The sequence below is a fragment of the Misgurnus anguillicaudatus genome, chromosome 16 (genome assembly GCF_027580225.2).
Source record: "Misgurnus anguillicaudatus chromosome 16, ASM2758022v2, whole genome shotgun sequence".
In the NCBI taxonomy this organism is placed as follows: Eukaryota; Metazoa; Chordata; class Actinopteri; order Cypriniformes; family Cobitidae; genus Misgurnus; species Misgurnus anguillicaudatus.
In genome coordinates, this window is record NC_073352.2 from 14522789 (window position 1) to 14542902 (window position 20114).

The 20114-nt window shown below is 36.5% G+C and overlaps 1 protein-coding gene across 3 annotated transcripts in view; it reads right to left on the reverse strand.

The window, feature by feature from the left end:
• pcdh11 (protocadherin 11) overlaps nucleotides 1–20114 on the reverse strand; it is a 198847-nt gene that overhangs the window by 62458 nt on the left and 116275 nt on the right. For all 3 annotated transcript variants that reach the window (XM_073854157.1, XM_055177980.2, XM_055177979.2), the window contains one exon: nucleotides 12319–12520. In XM_073854157.1, the coding sequence (XP_073710258.1) occupies nucleotides 12319–12520 (202 nt within the window). The remainder of the gene's footprint in view (nucleotides 1–12318; nucleotides 12521–20114) is intronic.

Here is a 20114-nt window from a genome sequence, read left to right on the forward strand (position 1 = left end):
TCATTGATTCACATAATCATTTATTATTATTTTTTTTCTTTACTGCTGTTCAATCTTATGTTGGGTGTTGTATTATCTTCATAAGTAGATTTGGGTTTCCATGGTCTCCATCTCAAGGTTTTTAATAATGTCATTGTTTTAATAGAGTCAATGTTGTGAGGCAGCTTGGTATAATAATACCTGTTAAATGTTTTAGTGACACTAAGCATTGAAACCATAGACTGTAAAAAAAAAAAAAAATGGACGGCGCCCGTTCGCTCTCTTACATTGGTGAAAAGTTAAGCAGCCAGTGTCCTGATACGGCGCTGACATCTTGGGTCTTGAGTCTGCGCATGTGATTTAGGGACCAGTCCTGCACAGTAGTAAGCAGGAAGTAAAGCCGCGAAAGCAAGGCCCCGCCCTCGCAGAACGCCCATATCAATCATGACATGACACCACCGTTTTTATAGCATTAAATAACTAACTAAAAACAAACTTATTTTAAAAACAAACACTTGAATTTACATCAGTATGATAAAAATGCAGTAAATTACAGAAACCAGCTTCGGAAAAAAGATAATTGAAGTGTATTTAAATTGTGTTGTTGGTCTCAAGTCCCATTGAATAACATGGGGGAGGTGGGGTTTATGACCTATATTAGGACCAGTCACTGCGGGGCGATTGAGACGTTTTGGCTTCACTTTTCAGGGCTTGTGCTGCACGCTTGATTGAAACCCAACTATATTTAAGATAACTAAGATTATAAACTTACGCTATATCACTTTGTCAAATTGACCATCTATAGAATAGAATAGAATAGAATAGAATAGAATAGAATAGAATAGAATAGAATAGAATAGAATAGAATAGAATAGAATAGAATAAAAAGTCATTTTTTTCGGACAAAGAGAGATCTGTTGTAGTGAAATCTAGTTCAAGTGAACTGGATCTAAACCCTAACATTTTGTCATTGTCATACTTGCATCTATCATAGATGAGGAAGTTTTGCACATGTTCAATTATCCTTTATTTTTAAGAATCCGTATTTCTTTATTCCGAGATCAGGTGATTTGGATTTTCAGTATCGCACCACTTGTCAGAAAAATAAGATAAGTTGACTAGATAGCCGGTCATTAGTGAGCGCTTTTGAGCGGAGCGTTTGAAGTTTCCCAACAGAGTTCAGGATACTTTATCTGGAGATGCAATCAAACTTGACAGCTATTGATCCCTCCCCCAAATCAGGCCTGAAACTTTCTGAACATGTTAACAAGTGCAGAGTAGCTGTTTTAATTGTCAGAGTCTTTGAAATCCCACTCAGGGTGTTGTGCTGTGGCTTTTCGGCCCAGAATTGGCTTTCCGGAGAAGTGAAGCTCAGTTGAGCTTCCAAATAATATCCTGAAGGACACATTCGTGGTGATTGTTGGATTTAAGGCAGTTATGCATGCTTTATCGGCGAGAGGTATCTGCTCCTCATTAAAAAGTTATTTAATCCCCTTTATAAATGTTAATTAAAAAACTAATCTGATGATTTCTTCAAACCAATAAAAGCTTACGGATTTCTGTGTGTTCTAGCCGAATATTTTAGCGATAGAGACCAAATTAACACTTACAATGCCCATTTCTGGATGGTTTGAATTTGTATCGCTCCCTGTAGGTGGAGGGTGTGTAAAGCTCAGAAGGTTCTGACTAAAAGCAAAGACAAAAATATTCAATACAAAAACAGGGCGCTGCCGTTCAATTTGTCTTCAACAGCTGCTTAATACACTCTTTTGGAGCTTTCTTCCATGACACTTTCCCAACTCTACCAGGGAAACAAAGGAGATTTAAGTGCTTTGACTTGTCTTTCCAGATCAATAGATCGTCTCCCCAAGACAACTATCAATGGCATTTGAAGCAGACCAAACACAGATATCAGCTCAAAGAGTTGACTCTCCTCTCAAATCCTGCTGGCTACAATGGATATACAGATGAAACCAATCAAATCCCACCTGACCAAGGCCAGACATAAGGTAAAAAGGCAAATCCAGGAAGTGAAGAAACATGTACATTCAAACTGGCGCTAGTTTAATTGAAGTCAGGCCTATGTAAGCAGCTGGAAAGCCCTGCAGCACATAAACATTTACTTGTTTGAATTGAGAAGCCAACTTTGCAAAATATGGTTTGGTTTAAGTGATCATCCTAATATGATTACTTGTGTCCCATACTTTTCCGTCTCTTTCTTTTCTTTCAAAGTCAAGCATTTATGCATGCAACACCAGGAATAAGATGACATGATGTATTTTTTTAAATAAATGCATTTGTGTTTTACAACTTGAGCTTAAAGTGTGTTCTTGAGAAATATAGCTATGCTTAAATCTCAGAATATTGCTGTTAAAGGGACTAAAAACCTAAAACCACATTCTGCAATGCTGTTTCTGATTTTGATTGGATGAGAGGCGTTGTAGTATTGGATTATTTTTATGCACCTGTAAAATAGTGGCAGGTCTGTTAAACGCATTACAGCTATATATGATGTGACCACATTGAGTTTTAATTAGCAATACAGTCTGATAAAGCAAACGAAACAGAAAGAAGATAAAGACGCTGGTCAAGCAAAGTATATAATTGTATGTATTTCCGAAATGGAAATCTATACTCACAAAAGAGAGACATCCACAAACCTTGGTGCTGGTGATTTGTTGCTTAATCGAAAACAAAACTGTTATTATTACTGCAGTACTTCTAAAGTGACACTTTCAAATCAGTAAGGGGGGTTGAGTGACTCTTTTGAGCTTAGCGATGACAGCTTTGACAAATTTAGCAAGATGATGAATCAGTGCATAAGAAAGTAATCCAGAGTACACAACACAAGAGAATTTTAAGTAAAACAAGAACTCAAAAAATGTCTGGAAAAAAAATGAAAAATGTCTTGCTATAAAAACCTAAATAAATGTCTTGAGGTACGGCAAGCATGACATAAATGGAGTTACTGACTCCAGACAAATCGTTCATAAAAATAAACTGTAAAACTTCCTAGTCTTGTTTTGGTGCTTTATATCAGCATTTAAAAAAAAACTCTCATCCAATAATTTTTTAGGACCTTAAATCTAAACTATAGAACCGATTAATTTTCAGACAGGACTTCACTAAAATACATGTTAAATTTGTCTTAACTGAAAACAGCTTGCGGTGACATATCTTAAAATAAATCTGTGCCATTGTTTTGGCTTAATACACACATCAGTAATGTTTTTTTTTTTTTTGTGTGTGTGTGTAAGGTCTGTTTGTAAAAACTACTTAAATGTCCTAATATAATATAAGGCGTAATCCTAGATTAATCTAAACCCTGTCTGGAAAACCACCCATTTTGGTTTATGTTTAAAAGTGTGTAATTTTTCACATTTGAATGAATCTAGCACTTTCCATGAATACAATAAATGATTCCTTACTTTAAACAAGATTTTCGATGTTATTCTGTTCCCATGCTGATAATTATTAATAATTTCCAGACTGCGAGACAGTTTCATACATTCGAAAAGTCACCATTTTATGTAAAAAGGGTTTCCGGAGAGAATTTTGATTGGGAAATGGAGATGTAATGCAGTGTAATTAAGTCACACATTCATTACAGATAATTGAATAAAATAATAGGCAGACTGATTTGATTAAATGAAAATGTGTTTTACGCAGTGCACCAGCACTTATGCAGTGTTTATAACACTGTTTAGACTGCTCATCTTGAGATTATCCAAAAAGGCCAACCTTGCATCTGTTTATACCACTAACAGCAATAACCGTTACGCTCTGCCAAAATGAAAGAGCGGGGCAGAGACGGAGAAAGCATTTAATATCTCGGATAAACCAAGTCCATTCATTTTCGGTTCTAAATACTGTAGTGGACAACAATAACAAAAATGACCCATGAATGCACTTAGGGAAAGTGTATAATAAAGCTCTTACCCTGGAAGTGTATGGACAATGTTAAAACCGTAATCTTATTATACTTACAATGCATGAAGTGGATTGGTTTATTGCAATTTATTTATTTATTTTATAGACCAGATTTAGATCTTAGAAAGAAAAGACATAAGCTGGTCATAAGAGGCCATATGCTACCGATCAGAAAATCTTTCATCTCTCTCATTGACTAATACTTCCCTAATGACATGGTTTTTGATAGAAAACTAAAGTCTCTCTACCACTAAATCCTTTGGATGGCATGTGACAGTGGAATGCAACAGGATGCTTAAGATACCGTACAGCCCGTCATATCTAAAGTATATAATCAAAGTCATAATGGATTTCATATACCTGTCAAGAAACCTGTATTTCTGAAGTAAGAAAGAAAGATCAGTATGTTAAAGGAAGTCAGCAAGTTTTGTTTATTGACTCAATACAAAACATAATAGAAAAGTCCCTGTCAAAGCATGACTCGAACAACTCCAATGTAATGCATTCGATTCCTAGACAACACATGTAGTCATAAAATGCATGAAAAGTCACTTTGACTAAACAATCTGGTAGCACTTTATTTTACAGTACGTGAACTTACCTTGTACATGTATGGTAATGTACATGTATGTGCCTTTCATTAACTTACACTGGCCTACAGGTACCACACACTTACAATTTGTAAGTACAGTAGTGTTTGATGTTAGTTACAATATACCTACACTATAAGTATGTATATGTTATTACCCAGTACTTATCTAAAGTTACATAATAACTACCAAGTATGTACCACTGGTAAGTACAGTAATGATACCAATTAATTACCATGTAGATACCTAAAAGTAAGTACCACACATTTGTCGGTAAGTACAACTTATTTACCATATATGTACAAGGTACATGTACTGTGAAATAAAGTGTTACCAACAATCTTATGAGAATTCGTACATATTTTGTGAGTTGGCTAATTCACACGAAGTTTATTGCGCAGAAAAACGATAATTGTACAATAATGAAAACCCCGTCCCTAAACCCCAACGTTACAGGGCAAATTTACAAAAATATAAAAATGTGGTCATATGACTTAATATAACTTAGTCACCTCGTAAAATACATACCCAGTCTCACAAAGTTTCATGATATAGTCACATATTTTTTGATTCTTTTTTCATGATATTATCACGAATTTCCGAGTTCTTTCGCGATCGTATAACGAATTCCTGTTTTCGTGTGATTATCACGTATTGGTTACTCAACTGCTTTTTTCTATTTTTAAACCATTGTCACTTCTGTTTAAGGTTAGATTTGGTGTTTGCATTAGAATGTCACTTTATACATTGGTTTATACTATTTTTTTTCTGATTTATGTTTTTATATGTCGACTGGCGTTGGGGTTAGAGTTGGGTTTGGGTAGGTATGTCATTTTATGTAAATCTAACCCTAAACCAAAGCGACAATGGTAAGAAAATTGGACAAAACAGTTGAGTAACCAATACGTGATAATCACACGAAAACAGGAATTCTTTATACGATCACGAAAAAATGCGGAAATTCGTGATAATATCACGAAAAAAGAATAAAAAAAATACGCGACTATATAAAGAAGTTTTGGCTGTAAAATACATACAAACTGCCATGAATTGACATTTCCACTAGTGAAACAACTATGATGGATGTTAAGGATGTATATCAACACATGCATTGCTCCAGGATTATAACTTTATAAATATCCCTTGTGTAATTAATCTGACTTATTTGGAAGGAAACATTCTGACTCATGCAATCATGAAACACACAATTATGCCAAATTAGCTTTGTAGTGCACAGTACTCACTTCAAAGACCAGGCGCTCTGAAGGCAATGCTCACACTAATGATATGTTATTTATTATATATTGTTCATCTGAATAATACCCTACCCAAATAGAAAATACAATTATTTTAAAATATTTAAAAATAGGATTGAATATCTTTTGGAAAAAGATTATAGCAACAATCAACCCTGAGTTGTTTCATTTGCATGAATCCATTTTCTTCAGTTTGTTTGCTAAACAAATCCATAACCACCTGGTTTCCATGCCAGCGTCGATACAAAACATACACTTTAATGCATTAAACCGTTTGATGTACCAGTACAAAGGTTCGGCTGCCGCCTAAAGGGACAGCCACAGTAAGATTTGAAAATGTTAATTGTTTGAGAAGTTCCCTTTACCCTCCTGCCAGCTGTTACCCTCCTGCCAGGATGGAGGGGGTGGCAGCAAGACAACATCATCCATGCTAATTTTGCGACAGCAAAATTGAGTCTTTAGCCAATGGGCCAGAGGCCGTGGCAAATTCGAAATCGCTCAGAGCAGAGTGTAACAAAAATGAGCAAACTACACTGGTGACAGTCTGATAAAGCGAGCCGGAGGAGCCAGAGCGAAAGGAGCCATAAAACGAATTGCCTCCTGCCTCATAAATAACGCTAACATAAATGTCACATGAACTTTATTTCGAAAGCGGGTGGTCTAATAAAGATGCTGTTTTAAAGAGGAGCGGAGAAATACATTGTCATAAGAAGGCCATATCCTGGGCTATTCTCCCTGCTGTTACTCAGAGCGAGCTGACACGCGAGACCTTGCCGCCCCACCTTCCTCGCACAGCCCTCTCAGGTCGCCCGCTTTATTTTCTGTCTTCGAATCACCTTTTCCCTGGGTCTGCCACCGTCGTTCGGTTCTGTCTCTCAATCCCCCTTCATCTCGCTCTCTCTTTCTTGTTCTCACTCTTTTCAAATTGAGACGACAAGATAAGCGATTGCCACAGCTACAGCTGCCTGCCGCTCATTGATAAAACCATATCTAATCCGTCCTGGGCTCCCTACGTCTCCGATGCTCCTCTCGTACAGTCTCGGAGAGTGTCAACAGAGAAGGGATCTATCTTTACTTTTGAACCCTGAACCACAACGTCGTCTTTTATAAGTGAACTTTTGAGCTAGGAAATGGGAGCTGAGTGAGGCGTCCGACTTCTGTGCTTCTTGGGGGTCCCGCAGCACTCGAGGGCCCGACATCAAATCTTAACACTTTTTAGGATGCAGGAGGAAGCCACGTGGCTCCTGACGTGATTATAAATAAATGGCATGGTTTTTATCAGTCTGGCTTTTGTGCAATAGCAAGTAATCTTGGGATGAAAAGCGCACAATGTATTTTTCATTTTAAGCAGTGCTGGATTGCTCATGCTTATTCATGAGGCTTTCGGTTTCTAAAACGCACTCGGGTTTTCAGCCCCGTAGTTTGACAATAGAATAAATGATATATTTTGTGTACAAAGGCTGCCTTGCTTGAACGAGTGATGACGAAGTGAAAAGAAACAGCATGATAACAAGATTGACTTCAAAATTCCCTCTTGTGTTACCTTCGTGATTTCTCGCAATCATTGGTTGTCTGTTGTAACTGCATTACCAGAGACCAACTTATTGGTCTCATGAGAAGAAAAAAATGAAATGTATTATAAAAATAGTGTCCACTTTGCCAATTAACCCAGTTCCCAAATGACACTCGCATTGTGCTCCCATTTATAAGACTGATTTTATGAAGCCTGAGATGCATCCATTGCAGAATATTAATGAGCCACAGAGCAATCACTTAGCATATGCAAATCACTGCTAGTGTTACAGTTTGTTACTTTTAACAGGATGCTGCACACAGCAGTCTATTATCCAACCTGTTTTCTTGTATCAGAAATATGGAAAATCAAAACGCAACAGTCCTGAGCAAGTCACGCATATTTGAACGTCCAAACGTTAATCAACATCCTGTAGTTTTTTTTATGTTTGCTGTCTAATGACATCCATCTCGATTGATATCAATTTAAAGTCCTTTAAAGTCCAACTATATTTTTTCTGTAATATTGCAACGTTTATTATAAGCAATGTATCCGTGTTAGTCATAATTATTATTTTTTATTATAAACTTCAATTAAAATCTTAAAATGTATTTCCGCACCCTCGTGGCAATCATTCGCAGATGACATCAGATAGATATTTTGGGCAGGAGAATCCCTTAACTCCGCCCCCTCCAACGTTCAGTCTGCTGTCAGTTCTATTCCTGAATGAAATTTCTACTTTGCTATATCCAATCAAAACACAGTGGAAAGCACAAGCCATGCCCACTATTTCCCTCGCGTGATATTCTGTTTCACTCGGATTGCAATTTCCAGTTCACAGGGACTTTAATTTACTTTTTCATTAAAGGGATAGTTCGGCCAAAAATGATGTTGAACCCACGATTTACTCGCCCACAGGCTGTCCGATGTCCGATGTGCATATGTCCATCGTTTTTCAGACAAACACATTTTCAGTTATTTTAGAAAATGATTTAGATCTTTCAGTTAATTAAATGTGAAGTTACGGGGTCCACGACCTTCAAGTCCAAAAAATGTGCATCCATCCTTCACAAAATAAATCCAAACGGCTCCAGGATGATAAATAAAGGTCTTCTGAGGGTAAGGGTTAGGTTAGCGGTGCTGTTGTGGAAATATCCATATTTAAAGCTGTATGGGCCAAGATAACTACCTTCCGGTAGCGCCGCCATCTTAGACTCCTCTGTATTCAGGAGAGAGTATTAGCGTAGTGTACACACTTTTCTTAGTGACGTATGACTAATTCGGAGGGCAGGGGCACAGAGCAGCAGCAGAGTAACCTCCGTACGCCGCGTAAAGTCTGATCTTGAATGCGGACGCGACCAAGATGGCGGCATTACCGGATGCGAGTTATTTTGGTTTATAAAGTTTTAAATATGGATATTTCTACAACGAAACTGTGCGGATTACCCTCAGAAGGACTTTGTTTATCATTGAGCCGTTTGGATTTATTTTGTGAAGGATGGATGCACACTTTTTGGACTTGAAGGTCGTGGACCCCACAACTTCACATCCGGCCAACTGAAAGATCCAAAACACTCTCCAAAACAACCGAAAATGTCACTGTCTGAAAAACGATGGACATATGCATCTCGGACGGCTTCGGGGTGAGTAAATCATGGGTTTAATATCATTTTTGGCCGAACTATCCCTTTAAATTTTTGTTTTTAGTAATATTTAAGTACATTTTTGTTCAATATACATTTTTTGTTATATAGTCAGTTAAATAGGGTTGTCACTACTTGTACATACACTGTCGAATAAAAGTGCAAAAGCTGTCGCGCAAATGTTTGATAACTTAAAGGAACTTATCTTTAAAGGGGACATATTATGAAAATCTGACTTGTTCCATGTTTAAGTGCTATAATTGTGTCCCCAGTGCTTCTATTAACCTAGGAAATGTGAAAAAGATCAACCTAGTAACTTAGTTTTGGTAAACCATTCTCCCCAAGCATGTGAAAAATAGGTAATTGAAATTTGGCTCTCCTTGTGATGTCAGAAGGGGATAATACCTTCCCTTAATCTGCGCTATCCAACCACGCCAATCCCATTCAGTGGAGAGATCAACGCATTTGCATGTTAAAGGACACACCCAAAACACCCAAAGCACATTTTTGCTCACACAAAGTGGCAATTTTAACATGCTATAATAAATAATCTACATGGTACTTTGAGTTAAAACTTCACATACGTACTCTGGGGACACCAAAGATTTATTTGACATCTTCAAAAGTCTTGTGATATGTCCCCTTTATATAAATGATGCATATAAGGATATTTTAATGGGATTTTTTTTTTTTTTTTTTTTGAAGTGTATCTGTAATAGTTTGTTACATTTACATTGTAGCCAGTATAAAAAAAACAATGGTCTTACATCATCGCAGATATTGGTATATATTTTTCTGGTGTTAAACCATAATTTATAGCAAGCTATTTATTTTCTGCATAGAAGGTTGTCTGTATATACAATACAGTTTGTTAGAGGTTTATATTTATGCAAAATTTCTGATTTAAATTCATGGATACAGCACATATTGAATTATAATACACAGCAGGCTGGACTACAGCTAATCTAAGAGCAAGAATTGGCGATCACGAATGGAAATAGCCAAAAAATTCACTCATACGTCCTCCAACAGAGTGTTAAAGCTCCGCTTCAGTGCAGATCAAAAAGACATTTGCACCTTGGCCAGTGACGCTATTGTCTCATTTACTGAGCAGACATAGAGAAAATTCACATATGTATGCAAGACAATTTATTTTATCCTGTCCTTTTTTCCTACTTTTGTTGCATCTGACAACATGAATAACATTATGGTAATTCACCCATATTATTAATGCCAAGGCCAGCGAGGGATGGAGAGATCTATGCCGATCACAGTCAACAGACTGATTCCTGATGATCAGGCTGAAATGAACCCCAGAATCAAAGGATCCAGCAGACACACTGGGCAGTCCAACTACAGTATATACAAACCCTGATAAGGGGTTTTACATCCTGGGGTTACAGCCAGAAAGACAAAGAGCGCTTTATGGGCTGGATGATGAAGAAGATCTCGGGAGCGTACGGTCAGAAATTCCTGTCGGTCAAACTAATGGCCGATACGGAGTAGCCCAGCAGTAAATGCTAACCAGTTCTTTTGCGCCTCATTAAACAATAACAAGTTGAGCAAATAAACACCCTCCCTAAACAAACATTATTTGCTCCGCAAAGCGCTATTACTGTGCGCAGCATAATGTAAACTTAGCAACAATGTTCCCTTTGCCCGAAAATATCCAGCATGGATAGAAAAAAACACAGGCTCAAAAAATAAAGTCCATCCTCATGTCCACTGATAAAAGTATTTAAGTTTAAAAAACTTTGTTGGTTCAAATAAAAAATCAGACTGATTTTACAGAAAGTTTTGTTATAGCCACAAAAAAATTGACCAAATGTGAAATTATTTTTTTCGTATTTTTATAAATATTTTTTGTGTCTGTTGCACAACTTTCTTTTTCGTGTTATTTTATGTGTTTTCTCATAGTTTTTTCCTATTTTTTTTACCATTGGGGGTGGTGTTAGAATCACTTTCTGTTACATGTTTAGACATCCTAACCCAAACCCCAATTCTAACCCCAATTCCAGGCGAGAATAGTTTTAAAAGCGGAAGAAAAACATGTAGAAACCAATACATACAATTACATCATAACCCAAACCCCAAATTTAACCCCAACCCAAAGCGGCAATGATTTAAAATAAGAAAAAAACAGAAAAAGAAAAATACATAAAATTACACGAAAAAGAAAGTCATGCCACGGACACAAAAAAACTTTATAAAAATTTGTGCGAGTGACACAAAAAAGACATTCATGCTTAGGACACGAAAAAAGCTGAATTTCGTGCCATAGACACAAATAAATTAATCAAAATTTTCGTCACTATAACTCGACTTTCTATGAGATCATGTTTAAAAAAATGTATGCCTTAAAATTATGAGTTAATTTAACTTAAAATATTAGTTGAATCAAAAAGAAATTGTATTAACATATTGTGTCAACAAATATTTTGGAGTTTAATTACCTCACCTTTTTACGGCAACAAGTTAACTTACTTTTTTAAGTTGAACCAAAATTTTTCACTTTGTTATAAATATATACAAAATGTACAGTTTTAAACATGATTTTTTTCAACTTTTCATTTTTCTTAATTATTTAAGTAAATAAATCAACAACAACAAAGAAATTAGATTTTGAAATAAACAGAAACATGAAATTTAAATACTTAGAAATACAAATTTCAAAGAGCATTGTCTGTGCTTCAAAAGAATCGAGAAAATCTGATCTTTCATAAAAATGATTTTACATGATCGATGTGCTTTGAAAAGTGGCATAATTATTGATGACTGTTGATTTATAAGATGATTAAACGGTCATTAATCATTTTACATTCCAAGTTTTACACTTTTCAAGCCTTGTTTTTTTCAAAACTATATTCTAGATTCAGAACCTTGGGCTCCATGTTTTTTAAATAAGCAAAGGTACAAGAGGCTGTGCTGTATCGTGGAATAAGTCACCGCTGAAGGGTGTTGTTGGGCATAATGGGAAGCAGACTTATTCACAAAACAGTACTAGCCTTAAGTACCTTATTGGTTTTCTAAAACAGTTACCACAAATATAAATGCAAAAATATGTATAAACACAGCTTTAATGAAGTAAAATCAATAAAAGCATTTTGATCCGCTGAAAAAAATAGTCCCTGACCAACAATGTTTCACATATGTTTACATTGGGTGATACTGTATACAGAATCGTTGGGTGCAGTGGTCATAGCTGTGTTTTATTCTAAATAAATTGCTACTAACGGCTACTCACCAATCAGCATTAAGGACTGAACTAACCGTTTTACAAAACATATATTACATATGCATTTTTATTCATGTGCTTATCTCTACAAATAAGCTCTGCTTAGGAAGGACAAAAATTATGTTGAATATAACTTAGCAATTTGTCAGTCAAGACAGCGATCTGTACTCACTGGACTCGGGGTCAGAGTTTCCGTCACCCTCTGTGCGGCTGTTTGGTGAGGTCTGTTCAAAGTACTCATCCTGAGGGAAGCCCAGAGGCAGAGGATGGGTGGTGCTGGTGCCGCTGTTGGACTCCGGCTCTCCAAGCCCGCTGTCGTTGCAGCTCTCCTGAGATCCGTCTGGCAGGTGAAAGGTCACGCGGCGTTGCGTCTGCTAAAACATAGAAAAACGCACAGAACTCAAGCTGAGCACTCAATAGCTCCAGACTTTCAAGAAGCAACAGGAGGCATAATTTGTTACATCTCCTCCTGTGCATCAGGATTACAGGTTGAGATGTGCAGCTGTACTGTATGTGTTTTATGAAGCATCATTTTATCACTCATATTCTGTTTGATGTATTAGAGAACTCTGTTTTATTAACCTAATAAATCCACTTAACATACAACATGAGAACTAAATGTACTGTAAATGTAATATTAAGTGATCCTGTGCATGACCCAAAGTCAGTTCTTTTTAATGCCACAGGCTGCTGTTAACTTGTAAGTAATATGTATACAAGTACAGTGATAATATTGGACAATTATATATTATTTAACTCTTTTCATGCTTTAAAAGGCTGACGTGAATGCACATTACAGAGTAAAAATGGCCATTAAAAAAGTATTGCTTTAAAAATTAACCAAAAGAAAGGACTTTCATACAGCCACTATATTAAATATCAATATATTTAACTTATTTTTTTTAACGTTGGCAATCTTCTGTTTGCAGTCACATAGATTTCAGGTTTAAATGAGAATGAATTTCAAATTTAAAAAAAGAAATGCAATGAATTTTAGCAAATTTGTATCCAAAGTTTTTGTACTTACACCAGAAGTACACTCCTGTTATCCACCGAATTTGATTTCTTATATGGTATTTTTCTACAATTTCTTAAATCATCTTAAAAAGAAATAACACTGTTATATTGAATAAGAGTCAAATACTTGCACACTTTGTAGTAAAACTAAACATTAAAAATACAAAATATATAATAAAACCTGCTATTTTGATAAGGTCAGAGGAACATATAAAAAGTACCTCAAGTGAAAATTAAAGGTTAATGTCAAAATTACTACTATTATTATTTTTATACACAGTCTCTGAGCTGCCCAAACATAAAAAGCAAATCCAGAACATGATGGTTAAGCACCAAGCTCAGTTCAGGACAGGTGCAAATGTTAGCACTTTACTTGTTAGTAAGTGGCGAGCGTTCAGAAAAAGAAATGAAATTACATAAACGTCAGTTACTGTACGAAATGACTGTAACCAAGAATGGCAAACTATCATTTGATCTGTTTTATAAAATACTTCCCACGACTGTTTGAAATCCTGCTTCTACTCCACTGCACTGCAAGGAGAGATGAATATTCCACTGCTGGTTTCTCGCTTTGAGCATTGTATTTCTGATTGATAGAGACTGCCCACAGTCATGCAAACTGGTGATTCGTTTTCACTGGGCTCCACCGCTTCGACCCACTGGCCCAAATTAGATAAGGGAGGGGGTGTGGATCAAGTAGCGTTACCCGGGCAGATCTGGGAACACTATGTAGATTTTCTTGATCAGAAGAGGAAAACCGCTGTCTCTCCGGGGCTGGGATCGGTATGCAAAGTGACCTTTCTGTAGTCTCTTAATTTACTGGCTGTAAGGGAATGGCCAAAGGCAAGCACGGCCTTTACGTGAGCCCTTATTAAACAGGGCCCTTTAATCATCTTCTTCATCTAACATCATAGTAAACTCATGTAAGACAAAATCAATTTATTTGCCTTTTAAAGAGCAACTATGGTCGATTCACGGTTTTACATTTCCTTTGGTGTGTAAATGTGTATTAGTACATATGCAACGTACAAAGTACATAAATCCAACATAAATCTTTTTTCTTGGACTACAAAAAACACACAGATTAGGCAACAGTTTACTCCCGACATTATCATATTTCCTCCAGCTTGGACTCACAGTCTGTAAGTTAACTCCGGTTAGTAACCAAATCTTTCAAACATGGTAGGAGCGTCACATTTCCGGCTGACGTCGGAGGTATTCAGGCCAATCACAAAGTACAGATTAGCTGGCAAATCAGGGACACAGCGCTTTTCAAATCAATGAATTTTTTACAAAATCAATGCGTTTGAGGAAGCAGTACATATGGAGCTACAAAAATGTACGGTATGTGGAAAATAATATGAGAAAAAAACACACAACAACATTGTATTATACCAAATACACAAAATATTTTCTTCACCTAACGTAGTTACAGTGTCAAAATGTTGACAATTCAAAATGAAAGAAGGCGGGAGTTTCTGTTCACAGAAGCCATTGTAAACGACTCCCAACCAATTGAATTACATGGCCGAGCAAGATTTTTAACCAAAGAATTGAGTTTTTGTTAAGACGAACGTGAATTCCAGCTAATCACATTACAGAACTAAGCAGAATTCCAATCAATTAAACGAAAGAAGGCGGGAGTCTGAGCGTTTGTATTGTGCTTAACACATGAATGCATATTGTTTCAAAGCTGCATTACAGAAAATGCATCCTTATATTAAAAAATACAGACAGTTAGCAAATGCAGAGATGCAAACTACTTAACTTTAAAGATACATTTAAAAAAAAATTAAAACCTTATTAACACGACTACCGTTTTTTTTGTTGTTGGTTTTTGTTGAGAAAGAGATTTTGTAAGTATGTTTCATTTGTTCCCTTTTGTTTATATAAAATTAGCTTTGATTTTGAACAGTATATCCCAAATAGCCCTGTGTTTCCTTCTCATGTTCACAAAGTCTGTCCACACCGTTGGTTACACTTTTTGGCTGTTCAGGGCTGCGTTCCCCAAAACCTTCTTAGCTCTACGTCGTTCTTAAGTTGTACCTTAAGCTGTACCTTATCGTTAATAAGTGTTTCCCGAAACGTTCTTAGTTACGTATCCCTTCTGTAAGTCATACTTTCGGAAGGTTGGTCTGAAGCACTCTTAGCTTTACCTTATCCCACTTAACTCCACTAGGGGCCATCACTGTGATAAAAGCTTACATTGCAGTCTATATAACTAAATATTTGTAAAAAATTAAAGTTGCAATACACTCCGTGTTCAATTAGGCAAATATTTTTATATTTAAAGAATAAAACATTCACATAATTAGACATCATTACACTGATGGTTGTTAGAATTTTAATCATGTTTCCGAAATGAACATCAGCTTCGAACTATTAAATGCTACAGGCTTAAGAAACTATTTAAAAAATATATTTTTGGTAAATGGACTGCATTTATATAGCGCTTTCATAGACCAATGGCCATCCAAAGCGCTTTACATATTGCCTCACATTCACCCATTCACGCACACATTCATACACCGACGGCGGTGTCAGCCATGCAAGGCGCCATCCAGCACGTCGGGAGCAGCTGGGGTTAGGTGTCTTGCTCAAGGACACCTCGACACTTGGTCAGGTGGAGCCGGGGATTGAACCACCAACCTTCCGATTTGTAGACAACCTACATGAACCACTCGACCACTGCCGCCCCGCGTGAAGGAGTTGGTGAAACTATGGCAGTTATACAGCGAATCTCACTATTTCATTTGTGCATTTCATATCCATTAAATCTTTAGTTTACCGGCCATTTTAGCTGCAAAAAAAAAAAGTAAAATTTTCCTAAATATTATTATTGATGTTAATTCGACTTTGCATCGAAGTGTTTTTAATGTTTTATAACTTTGAGGCAACTGCATGCCATATTCTTTATAAACATTCAAAAGAAACTGCTCCACTTGATTACTGCTTGTATAGTCTCCTAAGGTCAACAAAATTTCCACATTAAAACTAATCAAAGCTAAAATCTAATGCAATCATAATATATGAAGAGTTTCGTTGCAAAACGAGATAAATCCATTTTTTTAACATGTTTATTATTATGTTATCATGTTATTATTTTGTTTTATGGTGCTACTTAGCTGTATTTTTTAAGTTATGAAGGTTTAAATCAAAACAAAACAACTGCAGTTGCATTGAAATCAATTGGAATTCACAACAAAAAAACGAGATTTCTGAACAATTAAAAGAACTGTGGTTATCTCGTTTTGCAACTAAACTCTTCATATATTTATATATAATATAATATATATTTTTATGTTATATTTAACAGGCGCGGCTCCAGAAATGCGTCTTATCCACATTGTAACCACGCTGCTTGCGCATCCAGTGTCCAAGCACGATAAACGTGTGAACTAATGAACGACAGTTTGTTTTTATATATAGACCTATTTTAATTTTAATGCACATTCAAGCAGGTGACTTTCACGACCCACCTTATTCCCCTGTGCAACGCACTTATTGGGAACCCCTAATATAAAGTATCCTTTAAAGTGAAGGAATAGCGGATGCATTGGAGCAGTTTATGTATGAAACGTTTGGAAATTAATTGCGGGTTTTGCACGGGTTTGATATATAATAAATATATAATAAAGGTTGAATTTAGTTGTTTGCAATTTGACATATTTTTACAAGATATTCCTAATAAATTTAACTTGAACTATTTCTGAAATGTTTCTTTAGATATAAGAACACCGCTTTCTCATAACGCAGTGAAACCTATTACATAAAGTGAACAATTGATTGTCGAGCAATCGATATCAACCTATTCAGCACCATCGCCATGGACAGCACCTGGTTTCGTCGTACGTAAGAAGGAATACCTTAAGAAACCCACTAAGCTACAGTTTGGGAAACATGCCTTGAAAAGGTATACCTGTAGTTAAGGTTTAACTTAAGAGTCTTCGTAGCGCGCTAAGAGACAACGTTATCGGAAAAACGCAGCCCTGGTAGCTTTCAGTAAAATAATAATGATTTATAAAACGTAGTGAGAGATCTTCACCCTTAGATCTGTCAAACATAACAGAGAGTCAAAGCCAGGCCCGGATTGGCCATAGGGAGAACCGGGAGGATTCCCGGTGGGCCGGTCTGTTTTTTTGGCCACGAGGGCCGGTGTTGTCATGCCACCGGGATGACGCGTATTTGTGGGTGAGAGATGTCCCCGCCGCTTTATGCACAAGTTGATTGTGTCCCGAGTCCCGACCACTTATTGGAAGAATTCTTGCATTAGGGTTCATTGACATCTAAAACGCATGGGAAACGCAGGACGTGCCGCTGTCTTCTGGTTTTCAAAGCGCTTATTTGAACACGAGTTTTGTTTCAGACGCGTCTATATTGAGTGCGCTTGCCGGCCGCGCGTCTATATTTAAAATAAACTTGAGCGCGTCTTTTGAGTGCGCTTGCCGGCCGCGCATCTATATTTAAAATAAACTTGAGCGCGTCTTTTGAGTGCGCTTGCCTGCCGCGCGTCTATATTTAAAATAAACTTGAGCGCGTCTTTTGAGTGCGCTTGCCGGCCGCGCGTCTATATTTAAAATAAACTTGAGCGCGTCTTTTGAGTGCGCTTGCCGGCCGCGCGTCTATATTTAAAATAAACTTGAGCGCGTCTTTTGAGTGCGCTTGCCGGCCGCGCGTCTATTATAATTTAAATAAACTTGAGCGCGTCTTAATACAAACGGGCTGGCCTCTAAAAGGAAAAGAATTTACAAAACGTGTTTTTTTATCCAAGTCATAGATGAATTCTCTATGAATAGTCATTATTCATCGTTTATTGCAAGAGGAACAAAAATCTATTTGATGCAAAACTCATTAGTTTATTTGAAAAAAGTAGTTTCAAAAGTATATCCATGATGTTTTCTTTTTTTTAACACAATGTAGGCCTACGTTATTTAGCAATAGACATGATCTAAGTACTAAAAAAAGATACAGATTTTTTCCATTTGTTTCCAATGCATACTTGATAAATCTTGCTTGTGTATTGTATATCAGGGGTTTCCAAACGTTATCAACCCAACAGTTAATCTCAAGACTCACCGTTTTTTAGAAATAGAAATATAGAGGAAAACACAAACCCATTTGTTTCCTTTAGATTTTGAATAAGTTTACTTTATATGGCCTTATGGCAGGTCTGCATGATTATGGCAAAAATTATAATTGTTTACTGCATTTGCACAGAATATGAAATTATTTATTTGAAAAATACAGTGAATTGCAAGGCTGCAGAGAACAGTGCACTACTGCAGACTTATACTACTGAGGGTTTAAAGATATTATTTTAATACTCAGTCGTGAACTAAAGTGGGCCGGTCTAAGGCATGAAACTCCAGGGCTGAAAATGAGTCCCACTCCGGCCCTGGTCAAAGCCTCAAGTGTAACCTTGTTTTATGCCATGGTTGGTATACACATACAAGAGACTAAAAAGACAGAAAATGTGTGGGTTATCGAACGAGGGGCCGGTCTGGTCCAAAATGCCAGGGCCAATTTTTTGTCCCAGTCCGCCCATGGGTGGATCAGTACTTAGACTAATGATATTTTCTATCCCTGAACCATTATAATACAAACCAAATGACATGAAAAGGATCACCACTAGATCTAACGGTCACCTCACCTTCAAAAATGTATCTTTAGGCTATATTTTCAGTGGAAATAATCAAATAAAGACACACGACTATGCCGTTGGAAAATTGTATCCATATGCCTGAAACTCTAAGTCTATATTACAAATACAATTGGAATTAAAAACACACAGACAGAGAGAATATTTTTTCATATTCTTGAAACGTACAAAGAATCAAAAGTTAATCATTAACACATGCTCAAGAGCCCTAGGGATTTTTTTTCAAATGTTTTGCTTCTGTCACAAATAAAGGCCTTATTGTGATTTAAAAAAGCAGAGAAAGAAATGTAACTGGCAAAAATAAAGAGCAGGTTCTGCCAAAAACGCACGTCTCCAAACTGCTTACCACTTCATTTAGAAACAATATTGGTGGAATGACAAAATATAAACTTCTTTTAGTTTGCAGTCTGTCTGCTGAGCTTATTCTACTGTGTTAATGTCATAGAGGTAAATTCACATCTGAAAAACCAAAAGAAATAAATCACTGCAATTATTACTTCCTACAATTTTATGCGCAGAGTAGTTGATGCATAATAATGTGCCCATGGGCTTTTTCAAATCAAGGTTTTAGGTTAGAATTTATTTGAAATATAATGAAAGTCTACAAATGTAGTCCTCTGCTATTTTTAATTTCCAATATACACAGACATTCCATCTACCGTCTTAATTACAATGGTATTCAAATAAGTCACATGTTGTATAGACTAGTTTAAAATAGCTTAACCTCCCTCAAAGTACGGTATTTATACCAGCTGCCAGTATTCATTCAATATTAATTCAGTTTAGTTTGTGTAAGTCAATAAATTGCTTTAAGTTTTGTCATACAGCTATACTGTCAATAGCTATCAGTTCATTCTGTGATCTCAGTAAGGTACAGTACATTTCTCTCTTTAATTATGAGGTTGCTTTGATACCGTGCCACAAAAAGCAGTTTTATGACCTTTGAGTGTCATGTTAGGTGGTTCAGCTCTGATCGGAGTTGACAGAACAACAGATTGTTGCTAGGGAATCATGCTATCTATAATTAAGGAGCCAAAGCAATTCCAATAAGGCAAAAGCCACACTTCAAACATGATCCTTGAAAGCGACGAATTTGATCTGCCCCTGTAAACATTTTATCTTTGACTTCTGGAATGTTAAGAAAGAAAATGCCCACAAAAAATCCACTTCTGTGGACAAGACATAGTTGCAAAATCAGTAAAGATGCAACTAGAAACATTGCAAATGGCTGCCACATTCAGGTTGCATTCAAGTCCAAGTACTCACAATGGACCTGAGTTTGAAAGTCAACC